The sequence below is a fragment of the Triticum urartu genome, chromosome 4 (genome assembly GCF_003073215.2).
Source record: "Triticum urartu cultivar G1812 chromosome 4, Tu2.1, whole genome shotgun sequence".
Taxonomy (NCBI): Eukaryota; Viridiplantae; Streptophyta; class Magnoliopsida; order Poales; family Poaceae; genus Triticum; species Triticum urartu.
In genome coordinates this window covers 8,020,244-8,035,781 of record NC_053025.1, presented here as the reverse complement: position 1 = coordinate 8,035,781, position 15,538 = coordinate 8,020,244, and the positions used below count along the sequence as shown (strand labels likewise).

Below are 15,538 nucleotides of genomic sequence, written 5' to 3'. Positions count from 1 at the left end.
TTTTAGGGGAGGGATTGGGGATGGCTTTGTGCGTGCTCTGCAGGGAAGAAGCAAATCAGATGCGTCGAGTACTAATTAATTGACGTTGACTCCATGGCACTGCTTGGCGGGAACATATGAAGGATTGAGTTTTATCTTTTACGAAACTGTTTGCCGAGAGAAGATCTCCCTTCATGAATCAACCCAGGTCATCGACCCGAAATTAAGTGGATCGTGACCCACGTAAGAAATTGGCGTCCCAGAGATGTATAACCCTTGTTCGCTCGGAAGACGATCCTCGGCCCCGTTCCTCCTCGACCCGGGCCATCCGGATTTCTGGCAACTATGGTATAAACACCTAGTAAATCAGAAACCAGCATCAAGAATCATATCCTATAGCTAGAAGTAGGACCAAGCAATACCTTAAATAGGAATAACTCAATCTTCAGGTTAAGCCACATTAAATGAAATTTTGGTTCAAGGTTTAGATTAATTAATTCAACCAAACCCAGGACAGAGACATATGGTCAAGCACATGATCAATATGCAGGTATTAACAGAGATTTTGGACTAGTAATTAGCCCAAAAAATACTACTAATTATGCGACAAAACCACGAGCGAACAACAATGGATAATAGCCTTTATGGGATTGACGTGATAGGATAGGGTTGGCTACTGCCGGTGGCAAACTCCTGGCTAATAATCTGAAGCACAATACGTAAAATTGATCAGCAATAAGGACCAACCGACGTGCACAACATGGCCCAGAGGTTGTTTCTAATCAGCCAGGCTGAGTCGGGCCACAGATGCAGGGGGCCTAAATTTAATGCAAGCAATCAAACAGGTCTTGAGGGAAAGCCCTCCGAGTATTCGCGTCCAAGAAAAAAGAATAAAGAGGTATTGTTGGCTTCACCTTCAAGGAAAAATAATCTTATAGGTTTGTTTGGATCAAACTTAAACTCTTTATTCAATCCAAGTGTAAAAACTTAAAGCAGGGGCTGCAAAAACTTAAACTGTCTATCATATCTGAGGTGATATTCATGCATCATGGGACGTCACTGCTTGGTAGCGCTTGACCAAACGATGCAGGTTTATGAAAGAAGATCCGCCCTCCTGGCCGACCTCTCGCACCTTCGTCGCGAGCGCCGTCGCCCTCCTCCGCCTCTCCGCCGCCTCGTCTCCTCCGCCCATGATGCTCCTCACCGCCTCCTCCACCACCCCTCGCTCCACCACCGCCACCTCCACCCCCTCCTCCTTCGACCACTCGACCCCGATGCTCACGCCGGTCTCCATCGAGCGCACGGCCAAGGCCTCGTTCAGGAACTGGTGCGCCAGGTGCGGCCATGTCACCATTGGAAGCCCGGCCGCAACCGCCTCCATCATCGAGTTCCACCCGCAGTGCGTCACGATGCCGCCCACTGACGCGTGGGACAATATCAGCTTCTGCGGTGACCAGCCCCTGATCAGCAGGCCGCGACCGCTGACCCGGGCCTCCAGTTCCTCAAGGAACCTGCGGATCTCCTGGTCCTGTCCGGCATTCTCCGATGATACCACCCAGATGAACGGGTGCTCTGACGCCTCGAGGCCAAGGCCGATCTCCATGACCTGCTTTGGAGCCGCGTGCACGGCGCTGCTCCCGAAGCTGACGTAGATGACGGAGGACGACTCCTTGTCGTCGAGCCACCGGAGGTACTCGTCGGCGTCGATGGTGGGCGCGTTCCCTCTTGCCGCCAGCGCCGCCGCGTTCTGGTGATAGTGGAACAACGACACCGGACCGACGGCCCACACGTTGACGTTCCTGACCTCCATGCAGCTCATGACCGTCTCCGGCTCTAGCTCCAAAAAGGTGTTGAGGATGACACCATCGACCTCGACACATGCCCGCTCGACAGCGTATGCCAGCTTCTCGTATGCCAGCTTCTTGCACGCCGGTAGCCGCAGGAACCCAGGGGCCGCGGTGGGCATTTTCACCTCAACCGGCTCCTCGGGGATGAGGTGCCAGTGGTCAACGGCGGCATAGGCGTTGCGAATGGCCGCGGCATGGTGCTCCGTCTGCAGGCAGAGGAGGCAGCAGGCGGACATGCCGAGGAAGCTGAGCCGCGGGACACCGAGGCTGGCGGCGAGGCCGGTGGTCCACGGGTGGCATATGTCCGACACGACGCACGTCACAGGCGGCGCGTGCGCGCGGAGGTGGTGCTCCAGCGGGGCCCGGAGGCGCGACGCGGCGAGGAGGTAGGCGGCCTCCTGGTCCGGGGGGATCCGGTCGACGTCGTCTGTGCTGGCGAGGTCGAGCGGGAGTTCCACGAGCCGCACCGGCAGGCCCGACGACTCGACCGCGGGGCGGAGGCGCGCGGTGTACGACGGCGTGACGACGATGCTAGCGAGCGCGCCGTGGGCGGCCAGCTGCAGCGCGGCGTCCACCGCCGGGATCAGGTGGCCGTGGTGCATCAGCGGAACGAACACGAAATGCGCTTTGGCAGCGCCTTCATCGGAGTTTGCTCCCCGGCAGGCCATCCTCTCACCGTCCACGGTGTGCCTTGGGCGTTGGAATGGCGGTGTGTTGCTAGCCCGTCGTGCTAAAAGATGGCCGGGTTTGGGGTTGGATCGCCACAGGCGCAGATACCTGCAGGCGGCAGCCATCCTATCCTATGTGATCCTAACCTGCTGCGCTAGCTGCTGTTATATGGCCCTGATATGATATGTTTAAGACTGACCAGGTTACATAGTATGTTAAGACTGACCAGGTCTTGGCTTTGGATCATTTGCTTGTCCACTGTCCTGTCCAGGCCATCAGCGATGGTACCAAGGCCAGGGTCGGAGCGATTGTTAGACGAAAACCGAAAAAACTACAACATGCACGGCTAAACATGAAAAAACTACAACATGCACCAAGATGCTTCGTGCCACCAAGAGTTGTATCTATTCTTATTAGTTTAATATTTGATGTTAAATTTATTTTTCATAGAGAGGGGCGCACCCCAACCAAGCTGAAACCAATATAGTGCTCACATAGATGCAGGTCAAAGTGAACCATACTGCTGAAACAAGGGATCACTGTATGCTTCATAAGCTGTACAAAGGGAAATCCTTTTTTTTAGCAATACTGTATATAAACCGTATCAGTTCGTGCACTTTACAATGAACAAGATGGTAGCTAGGTTTTCAAGATGATATACAGGCTTAGTCTTGCGAAGATGCTCATGAGGATAGAGTGTTCGTATGTACGTTTACAAGAGTGAGTGTATGTATATGCGTGTGTATATAAATGTTTACGTCTGTATTGTGTTAAAAAAAGAGAGAGACGTGCGTGTGACTAGTCTTGAAGACGTGAGGCCGAGTCAACGACGACGAGACGAGACGAGCGAGGGAAAGAGAAAACGTAGACGCGCGCAGGTGAGGTGTCGGTCGTCGACCGCTAAAACGTGTACGCGTACGTATTTGGGGACCCGTTTACAAGTGGATCTCGATCTCAAGGTTTGCAAAACGGCCGACTCGTTCACGGCGTGGCTGCATGCCAATAAAGGGAGAAAGGGGCATATATATACTATATGGTAATATACGTTTATATATGGTAATATATATATTCATATTGTACGTATTCGGGGACAAAGGAGGCAAGTCACGACCAATGAACGAACTCATCCCACTCCATATAATATCTCCCCATCAGACCGACTCGATCACACGGTCGCCGCTGCCCAGAGAAAAACACAAGCTCCGTCCACCGTCTCTGCTCGCTCGCTCGCTCGCTCATAGATGGCATCTGGATCCATTTCTTCTTCTTCCGACGGCTCTCACTCTCGGAGGGGGCTCATCTCGTGCTTGCACAGCCTCAACTGCCGCCACGAGTATGCCCCTCTTCCCCACGACGACAATTTGTGCCAAGCCACGCGCAACCTCATCGTCGGTCTCTACGACCAGGCGTTCCGCCGGCTCCGGCTGCCCTGCAAGGCCATTGCCGACCTCTACGGCCTCCTCAGCACCGACGGCCTCTGCCTCGGCCCCCTCGACCCCGTCTCCAACATCATCCTCAACACCCTCGCCCTCCTCCCCACCACCACCCTCGACGTCGAGCCCAAGACGGAGTCCGATGAGAGCACCCTCGCCCTCCATCCCACCACCACCCTCGACGCCGAGCCCAACACGAAGTCCGATGAGATGGAGTCCGATGATGAGAGCATGAGGTCCGAGAAAAAGAGGCACAGACCCGGTTTCGACCCCTGGCACGAGGTTGCATGCAGGTCCAGCCACAGTCTCATGGCTTTCCTTATGGCATACTTTGGATGCCTCAGCGAGCCACAAGCCTTCCGCTACCTCTACAAGGCCAACGCCAATCTCCTCCTCGCTGTCAAGCTCGTCCAGCACGATCTCTACCATGCGGAGCCGTCCAAGGCACTCGACCCTGAATCCGACAGGACCAAGGCTGCCCTTGAGTGTGCAGCCACCGAGGCAGGCCACCGTTTGCCCGCCACCTTGGTTCAGGTCATGGCAATCCGGCTCAAACATGGCGACTTCGACCTCTTCAACAAGCATCTGTTTTCGGCCAATGGCACCCCTCTCACGGCTGAGGATGTCCGAGCAATCCACCGTGTGCTGCACATGACCATGACCCCGATGTGTGTCGCCAACATTAGCAACACCAAAGATGGGCTGGTCGTCCATGTCCGTCACAACCTCGATGACGGTGCTATCTCGTCCGAGACAAAGCCCCTTGTCGTCTCTAGTAGTGCAACCGCTGGCGCCAGGATCAGCTCCACCACCTTCCGCCTGGACGGGACCGCCATCTCGTATCTGCAGTCCGGACTACCTAGCAAGCTGCAAGCTTGCCTCACGATAGCAGATTTCCAGAAACACTTTCTCAAGGCCTCGTGCGGTGGCGACGACTGCGATTACCTGCGCTCTCTCAAGATGTACCTCCATGGCATGATCCACCACCTGTACGTCCAAGCCTTCAAGATGCTGCACGCACCCTCGGGCTCTCTCATGCGCGGCATCCTCATGGCCGGCCACTGCTATGGCCCCTGTGACCCTCTCTCCAACATCATCATTAACTCAGTCTGGCATGAGACCTGTGGCTCCGTTCTCCCGGCTTCTGACCGCATGATGTTGAAAGAGTACAATGACGTCATGGACCCCCTATCTCTGATCTGCCTAGTTGTCCGTTCCCTCGAGGGGCTTGCAAACCTTGCCTTGTTCGCCGACCCCCAGTCCTCAATTGCTTGTGCTCTAGAGAAACTCTGCAGTGCAAAATGCGACCTTGTTGACATGTTATCATCTACAACAAAGAGGTCTGAAAAGAACCCCTTCCACGAGGCGGCCATGGCTGCTATTCACCCGTTGCCCCTTCAGCTGGGCGAATTTCATCAGATGCTGCTGCTCGAGCCCGATGGCCGAAGCAAGCTGCTCTCACATATAACCAAGGCGCAAACTAGTGGTGTTGTGTTGTGCGCGATGACATCAGAGCTCTTATGTCGGCCTTATGGTTCGAGTTCAAAAAAACATTCAGGTCTCAAACTAGTGGCACCATGCAAGCTCCTGCCCCTGAACTTTGTGCAGAGGCCGCCTTGAGGGTGGTATCAAGCGAGAGATCACAGTATGAGGAGCGGAGGAGCTGGTTCCGTTCAAAGATTGAACAGTTGCTCAAGGATTACACGGACCAACATTTTTGGGTAGGCATTGAACTTCCTCTTCTGTTTTCAATCATTAGTTGCTACTTACATACGTATATTGGCTTTACCTTGATTTGACCAACAAACACTCTTGCTTTTTAATTTCTTGCGCACTGATACGTGCAACCACGTGAACTTCATGGCAACTTGTGATGAGAATGTTTCGAGGACCCTATTTTACGCCGAGTTGTGGGACATAACACGCAAGCCAAGGACAGCAGCATTCTGCTGCCCTCTGCCCTATGCATATGCGGGTAAGTCCTCTACTTTTCTGCCGCGGCACGGCTGATTAGCAAGTGATAGCGGCATTTGATTAGTACTTTGGGTCACGGCGATCTGCTTCTCACGATGCTTGAATGCACTATTCATCATGAATCTGAATTGGCTTATTATCATCTTACTGATCCGGGTTTTATTCTGTTAATAGGACGTTGCTACTATGACATGATTTGCGCAAGGAAGATGGTGTATCCAGATGACGGCAAGTACTTCCGCGACGATATCACCCATGAGGGAACCGGCAACGTGGATGGCGTGCTACAGATGGACCTCGTGCACTTCAGCTCCGAGTTGGACGTGGAGCTCGCGCGGGATTTGAACATGTCAGATTCACAGGATGAGCCGTATGAGCCCAGTTCCAGTTCAGATTCATGGAAGCCCAGTTCAGATTCAGAGGATGAGTCTATGTCTCAGGATTAGTGAGTCATCTCTCCTCCCTCCGTGGCCACGGCTAGATACGAGTGTGTGATGCTATCAGCTGTGAAGTGAGACCATATATATATATATATATATATATATATATATATATATATATATGATGCTTCCTGCTGTGTGTGTTATCATGTCCTAATTAATTAGCGAGCATTCTGCCATGAAGCACGTTTGGTTTCCATAAACTAGCTAGCTGCTACTACTGCTATGTGTCGGTCGCTGCCTTAATTTGTTCACTGCTTGGCCTTGTTAAATGCGCTATTCTTCAGTCGTTGGATTCACATTTCCCCCATCTGTTGACATATATAAATCCTTGTTTGGCATTGTGTTGCTGGATGGGATTGTGTTGGGCTGGGGGCTTTCTGGAGTGGGCGGCCAGCTCCACCGCCGGGATCAGGTGGCCGTGGTGCATCAGCGGGACCAACACGAAGTGCGCTGCCGTCGGAGCTTGCTCCCCGGCACGCCATCCTACTCCTAGAGCGCGACGGCGAGGCAACGACGGTGTGCCGTCGTGCTAAAAGATGGCCGGGTCTGGGGTTGGGTTGCCACAGATGCAGATACCTGCAGGCAGCGGCCATGCTATGATCCTAAAAACAATTCTAGCAGACCCCGCAAAACGCCGGCCTGCAAAACGTGTTTGCAGTTCGCGCAAAACCGCTTTTGCGGGCCGGCGCGAGCTGGCACAGATGCAGATCCCTAAACGGATCCGTTAAAAAGTATATTCGTAAAATATGTTTTTTTTCGGGTCGGCTATGCGGGTTTTGCTCGGGCACCAGCGCAACGACCCGCAAACAGAAAAATTACAAATCTGAAATTTGTCATAGGGTTTCACAAACAAGTTCAAATTCAAATGACATAAACAGTTTGCGCACAAATAAAAACGAAGTTCATTACGCAAAAGAGGGCATGCAAAGGTATGTGCCCATGTCCGGCATCATCTTGGGGGTCGATCTTCACTCCGCGTCATGGAGTCCATCTTGAAGTTCATCGGCGCCACCGTAGCCACCTCCGTCGCTTGTTCCAACTCCCGCACCGAAATCATCCACATTGCCACCATATGGAGCATAGAAAACATCACCGGAACTGGCAGACGGACCGGCCGAGGCGACCATTCTCCTCTTCAAGATCTCTCTCCTTGCCATATCATGCCATGTTTTGGTGACGTCGTCAATGTCATTGCGGTTCATTGACATGATCTTGTTCTCTTCGGCGAGCAACAACGACATCGATTTGTTTTCAGAGGCGCGTGCTTTTATCTCCTTAATGGCAGCTCTGCGCAGCCCCTCTTCCTTGAGCATTTGCCATTTTTCTTGCCTCTTTTTTGCCTTCTTCTCGGCCAACTCTTTCTTGATCTCCAACGAATTCAACATCAACTTGTTTGATTGCATCATGGCATCAATCTTCTCCCTCAAGCTCGATGCTTCTTGCTCTCACTTCATCTTCTCTTTAGTCTTCTTGTCGCCATCGGGCTTGTGCAAATTTCTTGGGCCATCATCATCCTCATCTTCATCCATGTTTGTAAGTGAGCCTCTCTTTGGTGGGGATTCTTTGTCGATCAACTTCCAATTCTCGCACTTTTGGAGCAACTCCCAATAATGCTCTAATTTGAAGAATTTGCCTTTCGAAGCTTCCATGTCCTTGTATCTATGTTGAGCAATCTTGTCCTACACAATGTGAACAAAGTGATGCAATCATTTCTCATGATACATTATGATGATGCACAACTCGAACAAAGGCAAAGCAAACTCACATAGTCAGACTCCACGGTGCCACTTGGAGGTGCATTGCGTACTTGTGTGACGCCCCCGATTCAATCGTACACTAATCATACACGCAAACGTGTACGATCAAGATCAGGGACTCACGAGAAGATATCACAACACAACTCTACAAATAAAATAAGTCATACAAGCATCATATTACAAGCCAGGGGCCTCGAGGGCTCGAATACAAGAGCTCGATCATAGACGAGTCAGCGGAAGCAACAATATCTGAGTACAGACATAAGTTAAACAAGTTTGCCTTAAGAAGGCTAGCACAAACTGGGATACAGATCGAAAGAGGCGCAGACCTCCTGCCTGGGATCCTCCCAACTACTCCTGATCGTCGTCAGCGGGCATCACGTAGTAGTAGGCACCTCCGGTGTAGTAGGAGTCGTCGTCGACGGTGGCGTCTGGCTCCTGGGCTCCAGCATCTGGTTGCGACAACCAGGTAGAAGGGATAGGGGGAAAAGAGGGAGAAAGCAACCGTGAGTACTCATCCAAAGTACTCGCAAGCAAGGAGCTACACTACATATGTATGCATTGGTATCAAATGGAATGAGGCTATCATATGTGGACTGAACTGCAGAAAGCCGGAATAAGAGGGGGATAGCTAGTCCTTTCGAAGACTACGCTTCTGGCAGCCTCCATCTTGCAGCATGTAGAAGAGAGTAGACTGAAGACCTCCAAGTAGCATCGCATAGCATAACCCTAACCGATGATCCTCCCCTCGTCACCCTGTGAGAGAGCGACCACCGGTTGTATCTGGCACTTGGAAGGGTGTGTTTTATTAAGTATCCGGTTCTAGTTGTCATAAGGTCAAAGTACAACTCCAAGTCGTCCTGTTACCGAAGATCTCGGCTATTCGAATAGATTAACTTCCCTGCAGGGGTGCACCACATACCCCAACACGCTCGATCCCATTTGGCCGGACACACTTTCCTGGGTCATGCCCGGCCTCGGAAGATCAACACGTCGCAGCCCCACCTAGACCAACAGAGAGGTCAGCACGCCGGTCTAAACCTAAGCGCACAGGGGTCTGGGCCCATCGCCCTTAGCACACCTGCACGTTGCGAACGCGGCCGAAAGCAGACCTAGCCTAGTGGCCTTCCAGTCCAATCCGGCGCGCGCCACTCGGTCGCTGACGTCACGAAGGCTTCGGCTGATACCACGACGCCGGGATACCCATAACTACTCCCGCGTAGATGGTTAGTGCGTATAGACCAAATGGCCAGACTCAGATCAAATACCCAGATCTCGTTAAGCGTGTTAAGTATCCGCGAACGCCGACCAGGGCCAGGCCCACCTCTCTCCTAGGTGGTCGGAACCTGCCCTGCCGCTCCGCCTCAGATCTCCACTCGCGGGTGCTCCTCAAGCCGACCCGTCTTTAGTCACCACATGTATCATGTATAAAGTATATAGTATATACCCGTGATCACCTCCCGAGTGATCACGGCCCGATAGTATAGCACAGCAGACGGACAAGAATGTAGGGCCACAGATGGAAATACTAGCATCCTATACTAAGCATTAGGATTGCAGGTAAAGGTATCAACAGTAGTAGCAAGGACAGGCTATGCATCAGGATAGGAATAACGAAAACAGTAACATGCTACACTACTCTAATGCAAGCAGTATAGAGGAGAGTAGGCGATATCTGGTGATCAAGGGGGGGCTTGCCTGGTTGCTCTGGCAAGAGAGAGGGGTCGTCAACACCGTAGTCGTACGGGGTAGCAGCGGCGTCGGTCTCGGTGTCTAGAGAGAGAAGAGGGGGAAGAAACAATAAATATAATGCAAGCATATGCATAGTGATGCATGACATGACAAGTTACGGCGTTAGAGGTGCCCTAACGCGGTAGTAGGTGATACCGGTGAAGGGGGATAACATCCGGGAAAGTATCCCCGGTGTTTCGCGTTTTCGGACCGGTGAACCGGAGGGGGAAAGTTGCGAGTTTGATAGGTTAGGGATGCGTGGCGGACGAACGGGCTGCGTATCCGAATTCGTCTCGTCGTTCTGAGCAACTTTCATGTACAAAGTTTTTCCATCCGAGCTACGGTTTATTTTATATTAATTTTAAAAGATTTAAATCATTTTTAGGATTTATTTATTTAATTTAATCAACATTATCCAGAATAGTGTCTGCTGACGTCAGCATGACGTCAGTAGTTGACTTGGTCAACCTGACAGGTGGGTCCCACTAGTCATTGACTGATTAGGCTAATCAGGGGTTAATTAAGTTAATTAGTAATTAGATTAATCTAATCAGGATTAATTAATTTAATTAATTCTTTAATTAATTAATTAATTAATTATCATTTTAATCAATTTTAATTATTATTTATTAATTCTTTTTTTAATTCATTTAATTAGTATTTTTTTTTTGTTCACAGGGGGTGGGCCCCGTTTGTCTGTGGCACAGAGGCCATACAGGGCGCGGACGACGGGTAACGGGCGCGCCCCGTTCGGGCGCACGCCCAGGGGCATGCGGGCGTGGGCGGCGGACCTGGCAGGTCGCCAGGCCGGCGTGGGCGAGGCCAGCACGGGGCGGCCGGTGAGCGAGCGGCGGCGAGCTCGGCCCCGTGCGGGCGGGCGCGCATGAGCGCGCGGCAGGGCTGCAGCAAGGGGGGCACGAGGCGCGGTGCAGGCGGCGCAAGGCGCGGCGCCAAGGGCGGGCGAGCGGCGCAGAACAGCGTGCAGCGAGCGGTGGAGTAGCGGCCGTGGGCGAGAGGCGGGGCACACGGCGACGGGCGCGGCAGACGCGGGCCCGTCCGGAGCTCGGGCGCGGGGCGTACGGGGAAAGGGAGGCGCGCGGCGCGAGCGCCCGCGGGGTGCGGCCAAGGAGGCGGGGCCAAGCACTCCCAGGCGAAGCGGAGACGACGGCTACGGGCGTGGCCAGCGGACGGCCGGAGCGCGACGCGCGTGTGCGCGTGCGGGGCAAGGCAGAGTGCGGGCGAGGCGCGCGCGAAGAGAGGAGGGAGTGGAGGCCGAAGGTGCCCTCAACGGCGGGGAGTAGGGTCCAGGGCAGTGGGCTCGATGGAGGTTGAGGCGGCGGAGTCCGGCGAGGGCGAGGGCCGTTGTGGAGGGGGACGGGGACGACGTCGACGTGGGGGAGCAGGCCGGTGGGGAAGGGCGCCGGCGAGGTCCAGGCGGGGAAGGGGAGGCGACGGCGTTCGGCGGCGATGAGGGCGAGGCGGCGGCGTCGAGCCCGATCCGATCTGGATCGGGGGAGAAGGGGGCGCGTCGTGGGGGGGGGAGTGGGTGGTGGCCGATTAGGGTTTCCCCCCTGGTGGGGGTTATGGAGGGGGGTAGCGGGCCGGCCGGCTGGGCCTGGGGGTTGGCCCAGTTGGGCCACGGCCCAGGGGGGTTTCTCTTTTTTTTTTGTTTCCTGTTTTCCTTTTTTTTATTTCCTCTTCTGTTTTAAATCATTTTAAATTACTTAGGCATTTTATAAAAATGTGTTTGCTTCATTATAATTACCCTGGCATTTAACTGCACACCCCGAACATTTTAGTTTAACATTTTGAAACTTTTGCCGTTTGACATTAATTTGAATTTGAATTTGACGCGGTTTCGAATTAACCCGAGATTAGTAACAGTAATCGCAGATGGCATGGCACCATTAGGAGAGTTTTACTGTAGCTTGATTACCCGGGCGTTACAACTTGCTCCAAGCAAGCTTCCCAACGGCTGCACATAGGCTTGATGTTCTCCCAACAACCTTGAAGCGACCGAAATGTGCGTGGAGTCCTATTGGGGTAGTTTTTCATAATGCGAAAGTATTGATCTTCGATCCTTTGCCAATATCTCTTGGAGTTTTGAAAAGTACCCGTGCATGCATCAAGAGACACCGCACTCCATGCTTTGATCAAAGTTTGATCTTCCAAGATCGTGTAGTTCTTCGATCTTTGGCTTTTCCCAGTTTTTGCTTGTGAATGCTCAAACGCTTCCGCTTCGATCTCCTCCAACTCGTCCGCACAACCATGATCGTCCACGCCGCCCTCCGTTTCATTGTAGTCGAATGGTTCGAAAGGGGCTTGATCAATGTCAACCGCGTTCATGTCCAACAAGTTCACGAATTCGGTTGTTGCATTGTTCGAACCACCGCTATAGCGAACGATAACAAGTCACGAGCTATCGAGAACAATGGCAAAAAATGAAAGAGAATCGCCGAAGACCGAAGAGATATACCTTCCGGCCATTTCGTCGAACACCTTGCTCGCGGTGGGAGCGTCACCGTTGAGCGGCATCGCCGGAGCACCTCCTTGCGGGGGGTGGAGTGAGAGGTTGAAGAAGATGGCTTCCTTGAAGCTGGAACCTTCCTCCGCTTTGGGCCCGCGGCCTTGCCGGCCTTCTCCGCTGCCGGCCGGGATCGCACTGCGGCATTGGCGCCCGGAGCGCGGACCATCGCGGCGGGGGCAGCCGGATTCCCGCCCTGCACAACCACGTTGCACTGCCGCTTGCGGGCAGGCGCGGCGTGTGCTTGGGCGGCGGCGGCGGGGCCAACATGGCCGGCGACGAGATCCGCCCGAGGGGAAAGGGCGTGCGCGACCTCGACGGTGACGGGGGACAGCATGGGGTCGTTCATGGCGGCGAGGGACGGCCGGGGAGGAGCAGCCAGAGCTTGCGGAGGGGGGGCAATGGTGGCGGAGGGTGCGGGGAGCGGGAAAGGGCGCACGGAAATGTCCCTCCCGCCAAATCTCACGCCGGATAGGGGTTGAGCTCGGGTCGGCCTCCCAGCCCGTGAAGATAGAGGTTGGGGGAGAAGATTTGCCGCGCCCCGCAAAAATTTTTATGGGCCGGTGCGGGATGCGGGGTCTGATCGTGCAGATTTTCTGACCCCGACCCGCAATTTGGTGGTTATTTTGCCGGCCGGGGCGTATTGCGGGGTCTGCTAGAGTTGCTCTAACCTTCCTGACATGGTATGGCAAGTGTGTTCCCTCTCCTGTTATATGGCCCTGAAATGTACTACTATAAAACTGACCAGATCTTGCCTTTGGATGATGGTATATGCTTGTCCACTGTCCAGGCCAGGCTATCAGCGACGGTATCAAGGCCAGATCAGAGCGATTGTCTGATGAAAACCGAGAAACTACAACAGGCATGGCTAAACATACGGCTGCCGACTGTCCGACCGCGAAGCAGTTCTTATCAGTTTAATATTTGATATGCGGGACATGTGCACACAAACGACGTTAAATTCATTTTTCACAGGGGGCGGCGCACCTCATCTTACAAGGAACAAGATGGTAACTAGGTTTTCCGAGAACAATGCTGCACAATTCATTCATGCCTGGATTGCATTCATCAATTCCTTCTCCATCATCTGTATCAAAATTTATTTTTCGGTTTAATTTACATAAAACAAGAGCCGTGTAGTAGTGCATTAGCACATAAATAAATCTTAGGTAATATGCCTATGCTTTCAATGTACCTGCAACTGATCTGCAGAAAATGCGGTATCCACCATCTGCGAGAGGCAACACAGATAGCAAAGTAGGTTGTTATCACACCTTCACATAGATCAAGTGCATTCCCAGGCATGTGAAGAAAACTGTACCTCCGTGTCATCCATAAGCAAATAGGTCGCCATCTAAATCACAGGTAAGATAGACTCAATTAGGAACAGGTGATGCAGGATTTCCAAAACTTCAGTTGAATAAAAAGAGAATTTATACCTCCATTCCAGTCAGATTCATTGCTGCATCATTGTCCACCACCGTCTCGGCCTCAGATGTCCTGCACATCAGAACAAGTTACAGAACTTATGAACAAGCACAGTAATCAGTCAGTCAGTCAGTTATGAAAAACAGAATAGAGAACACAAAGGCATGCAGATCCAACAATCTCACTACATCAAAGAACCATACACATTATCTCCTGCCTTGCTTGGTGATGCAGTGCCTAGGACATCCCGAGGAGATTCGGCTCCTAAATTGCACTTCTCCCTGTATCTCTGGCATGGAAGAGCAAAGCCAAGTGTTGAGATCCTGCACGGCGGAACGAAAACCCTCAAAATTAACTGATGAAGAGCTGCAAGAGGGCAGGAGGTACTTGGAGGTGGCTTTTTATGTTCCAGATTGTCAGGCCTGTGACTCCCATAGCTTCCATTCTCTGCTTCACCGCAGTTGGCTTCGCCTCTAAGGAATTGGGACAGTTGAACAGCACAGCATCAGTTTCATCGAGAAATTTCCGATCCAAGGAACAGAGAATGAATTGTTTGACATTGTCTGCTCAAAGTTCAAGAAACCAAACCATAGGGGCCTCCTTGATACTCTACAGCTTCCACGAAGATCTTATGGAGATCGTCGGTCCAGCGAAGTAAACTCCTTGTCGGCTGCATTGCCCTGAGTAGACAGCTGGCCAGTATGCCTGACATGTAAGAAGAATCACTGTTTTCTGTCGGCTTGCCGTTGGACATCATTCTGCAAATCAAGCTCACCACGTGTCAGTAAAGATCAAGGAAATCAGAAAAGATTATATTGTGCAACTCTCTTTAGAAGCAAGGCATTGCAAACTGGCAAAAGGACAATACAGTATGGCTGTGTGCATCAGGATGATGCAGAAGCCGGTGTTATCCCCTTTCCGAAAAAAGAAGGATGTGTGCATCATGATGATGCAGTATGGCTGTGTGTTGAGATTCTGTAACTAAAAAGACAGAATCAATCGTAAAATTTGTATATTTCGTTAACGTGGGCATGTGCCCATATAGATACAGAAAATATTTCCAAATACAAAGTGGAGATCAAGCAGAACATCAATTCTCTGGCATCCTATATTAGAAAAAAGAATGCACTAAAATACCATAAGAGAAACTAAAACAAATTGTGATGCTCATAACAGTATGTGCGAGGAAGCAAAAGGAACTGGGAATGTATGTCATACCTTTAGCGAGAAGAGTGAGTGATAGTGTCCTTCTCTATAAAGCCAGTCACCCTTTTATACAGTTCTTGTAAGAGACTAACATAACTCATCACAATTCACAGTTGCTTTGTATGGATGGAAAGGTTGGCAGAGAAGTAAAGCTTTCTCAAAATGGTAAGGAAGCAACAAGGATGATTATCTAATATGAGCATACGCTGCCAAATCCACGAATGGCGCACATCACATTAACTTATCAGGAAGGTGATAGAGAAGTAAATAACCAGAATGATAATTTAGGTGCAGTAGTAAGTGTTGCGGTTGACTTATCAGGCAATCTGGATGTGTGAGATGTGATCAAAGTCCTATCCTATTACGCCAAACACCTAGCAGCAAGGTAGCAGCATGCCAGCATGAGTGCATGACCATGTCCTGTCGTTGCAATGCCATCCTACATGCCTTTCAATGAAAAAAATGTTGCACAAACATAATAAATTGATCATAGGTGCTTAATTGCACGACGAACTCGCCCCAACAGATAAGTTAGGCAAGACTACAC

The 15,538-nt window shown here is 51.8% G+C and overlaps 1 protein-coding gene and 1 pseudogene across 1 annotated transcript; both read right to left on the bottom strand.

The window, feature by feature from the left end:
* Window positions 1–1,000: 1,000 nt before the first annotated feature.
* On the bottom strand, window positions 1,001–2,455 carry LOC125553373 (annotated as a pseudogene).
* A 10,771-nt stretch (window positions 2,456–13,226) lies between these two features.
* On the bottom strand, window positions 13,227–15,507 carry LOC125550195 (protein PHR1-LIKE 3-like). The gene is made up of 8 exons (XM_048713135.1): window positions 15,004–15,507; window positions 14,374–14,543; window positions 14,173–14,258; window positions 13,989–14,074; window positions 13,797–13,857; window positions 13,679–13,711; window positions 13,553–13,588; window positions 13,227–13,444 (listed from the first exon to the last, which is right to left on the bottom strand). The coding sequence occupies exons 2-8, from the start codon at window positions 14,540–14,542 to the stop codon at window positions 13,406–13,408; spliced, it is 510 nt and encodes a 169-aa protein (XP_048569092.1). The 5' UTR covers window position 14,543; window positions 15,004–15,507; the 3' UTR covers window positions 13,227–13,405.
* Between the last annotated feature and the right edge of the window lie 31 nt (window positions 15,508–15,538).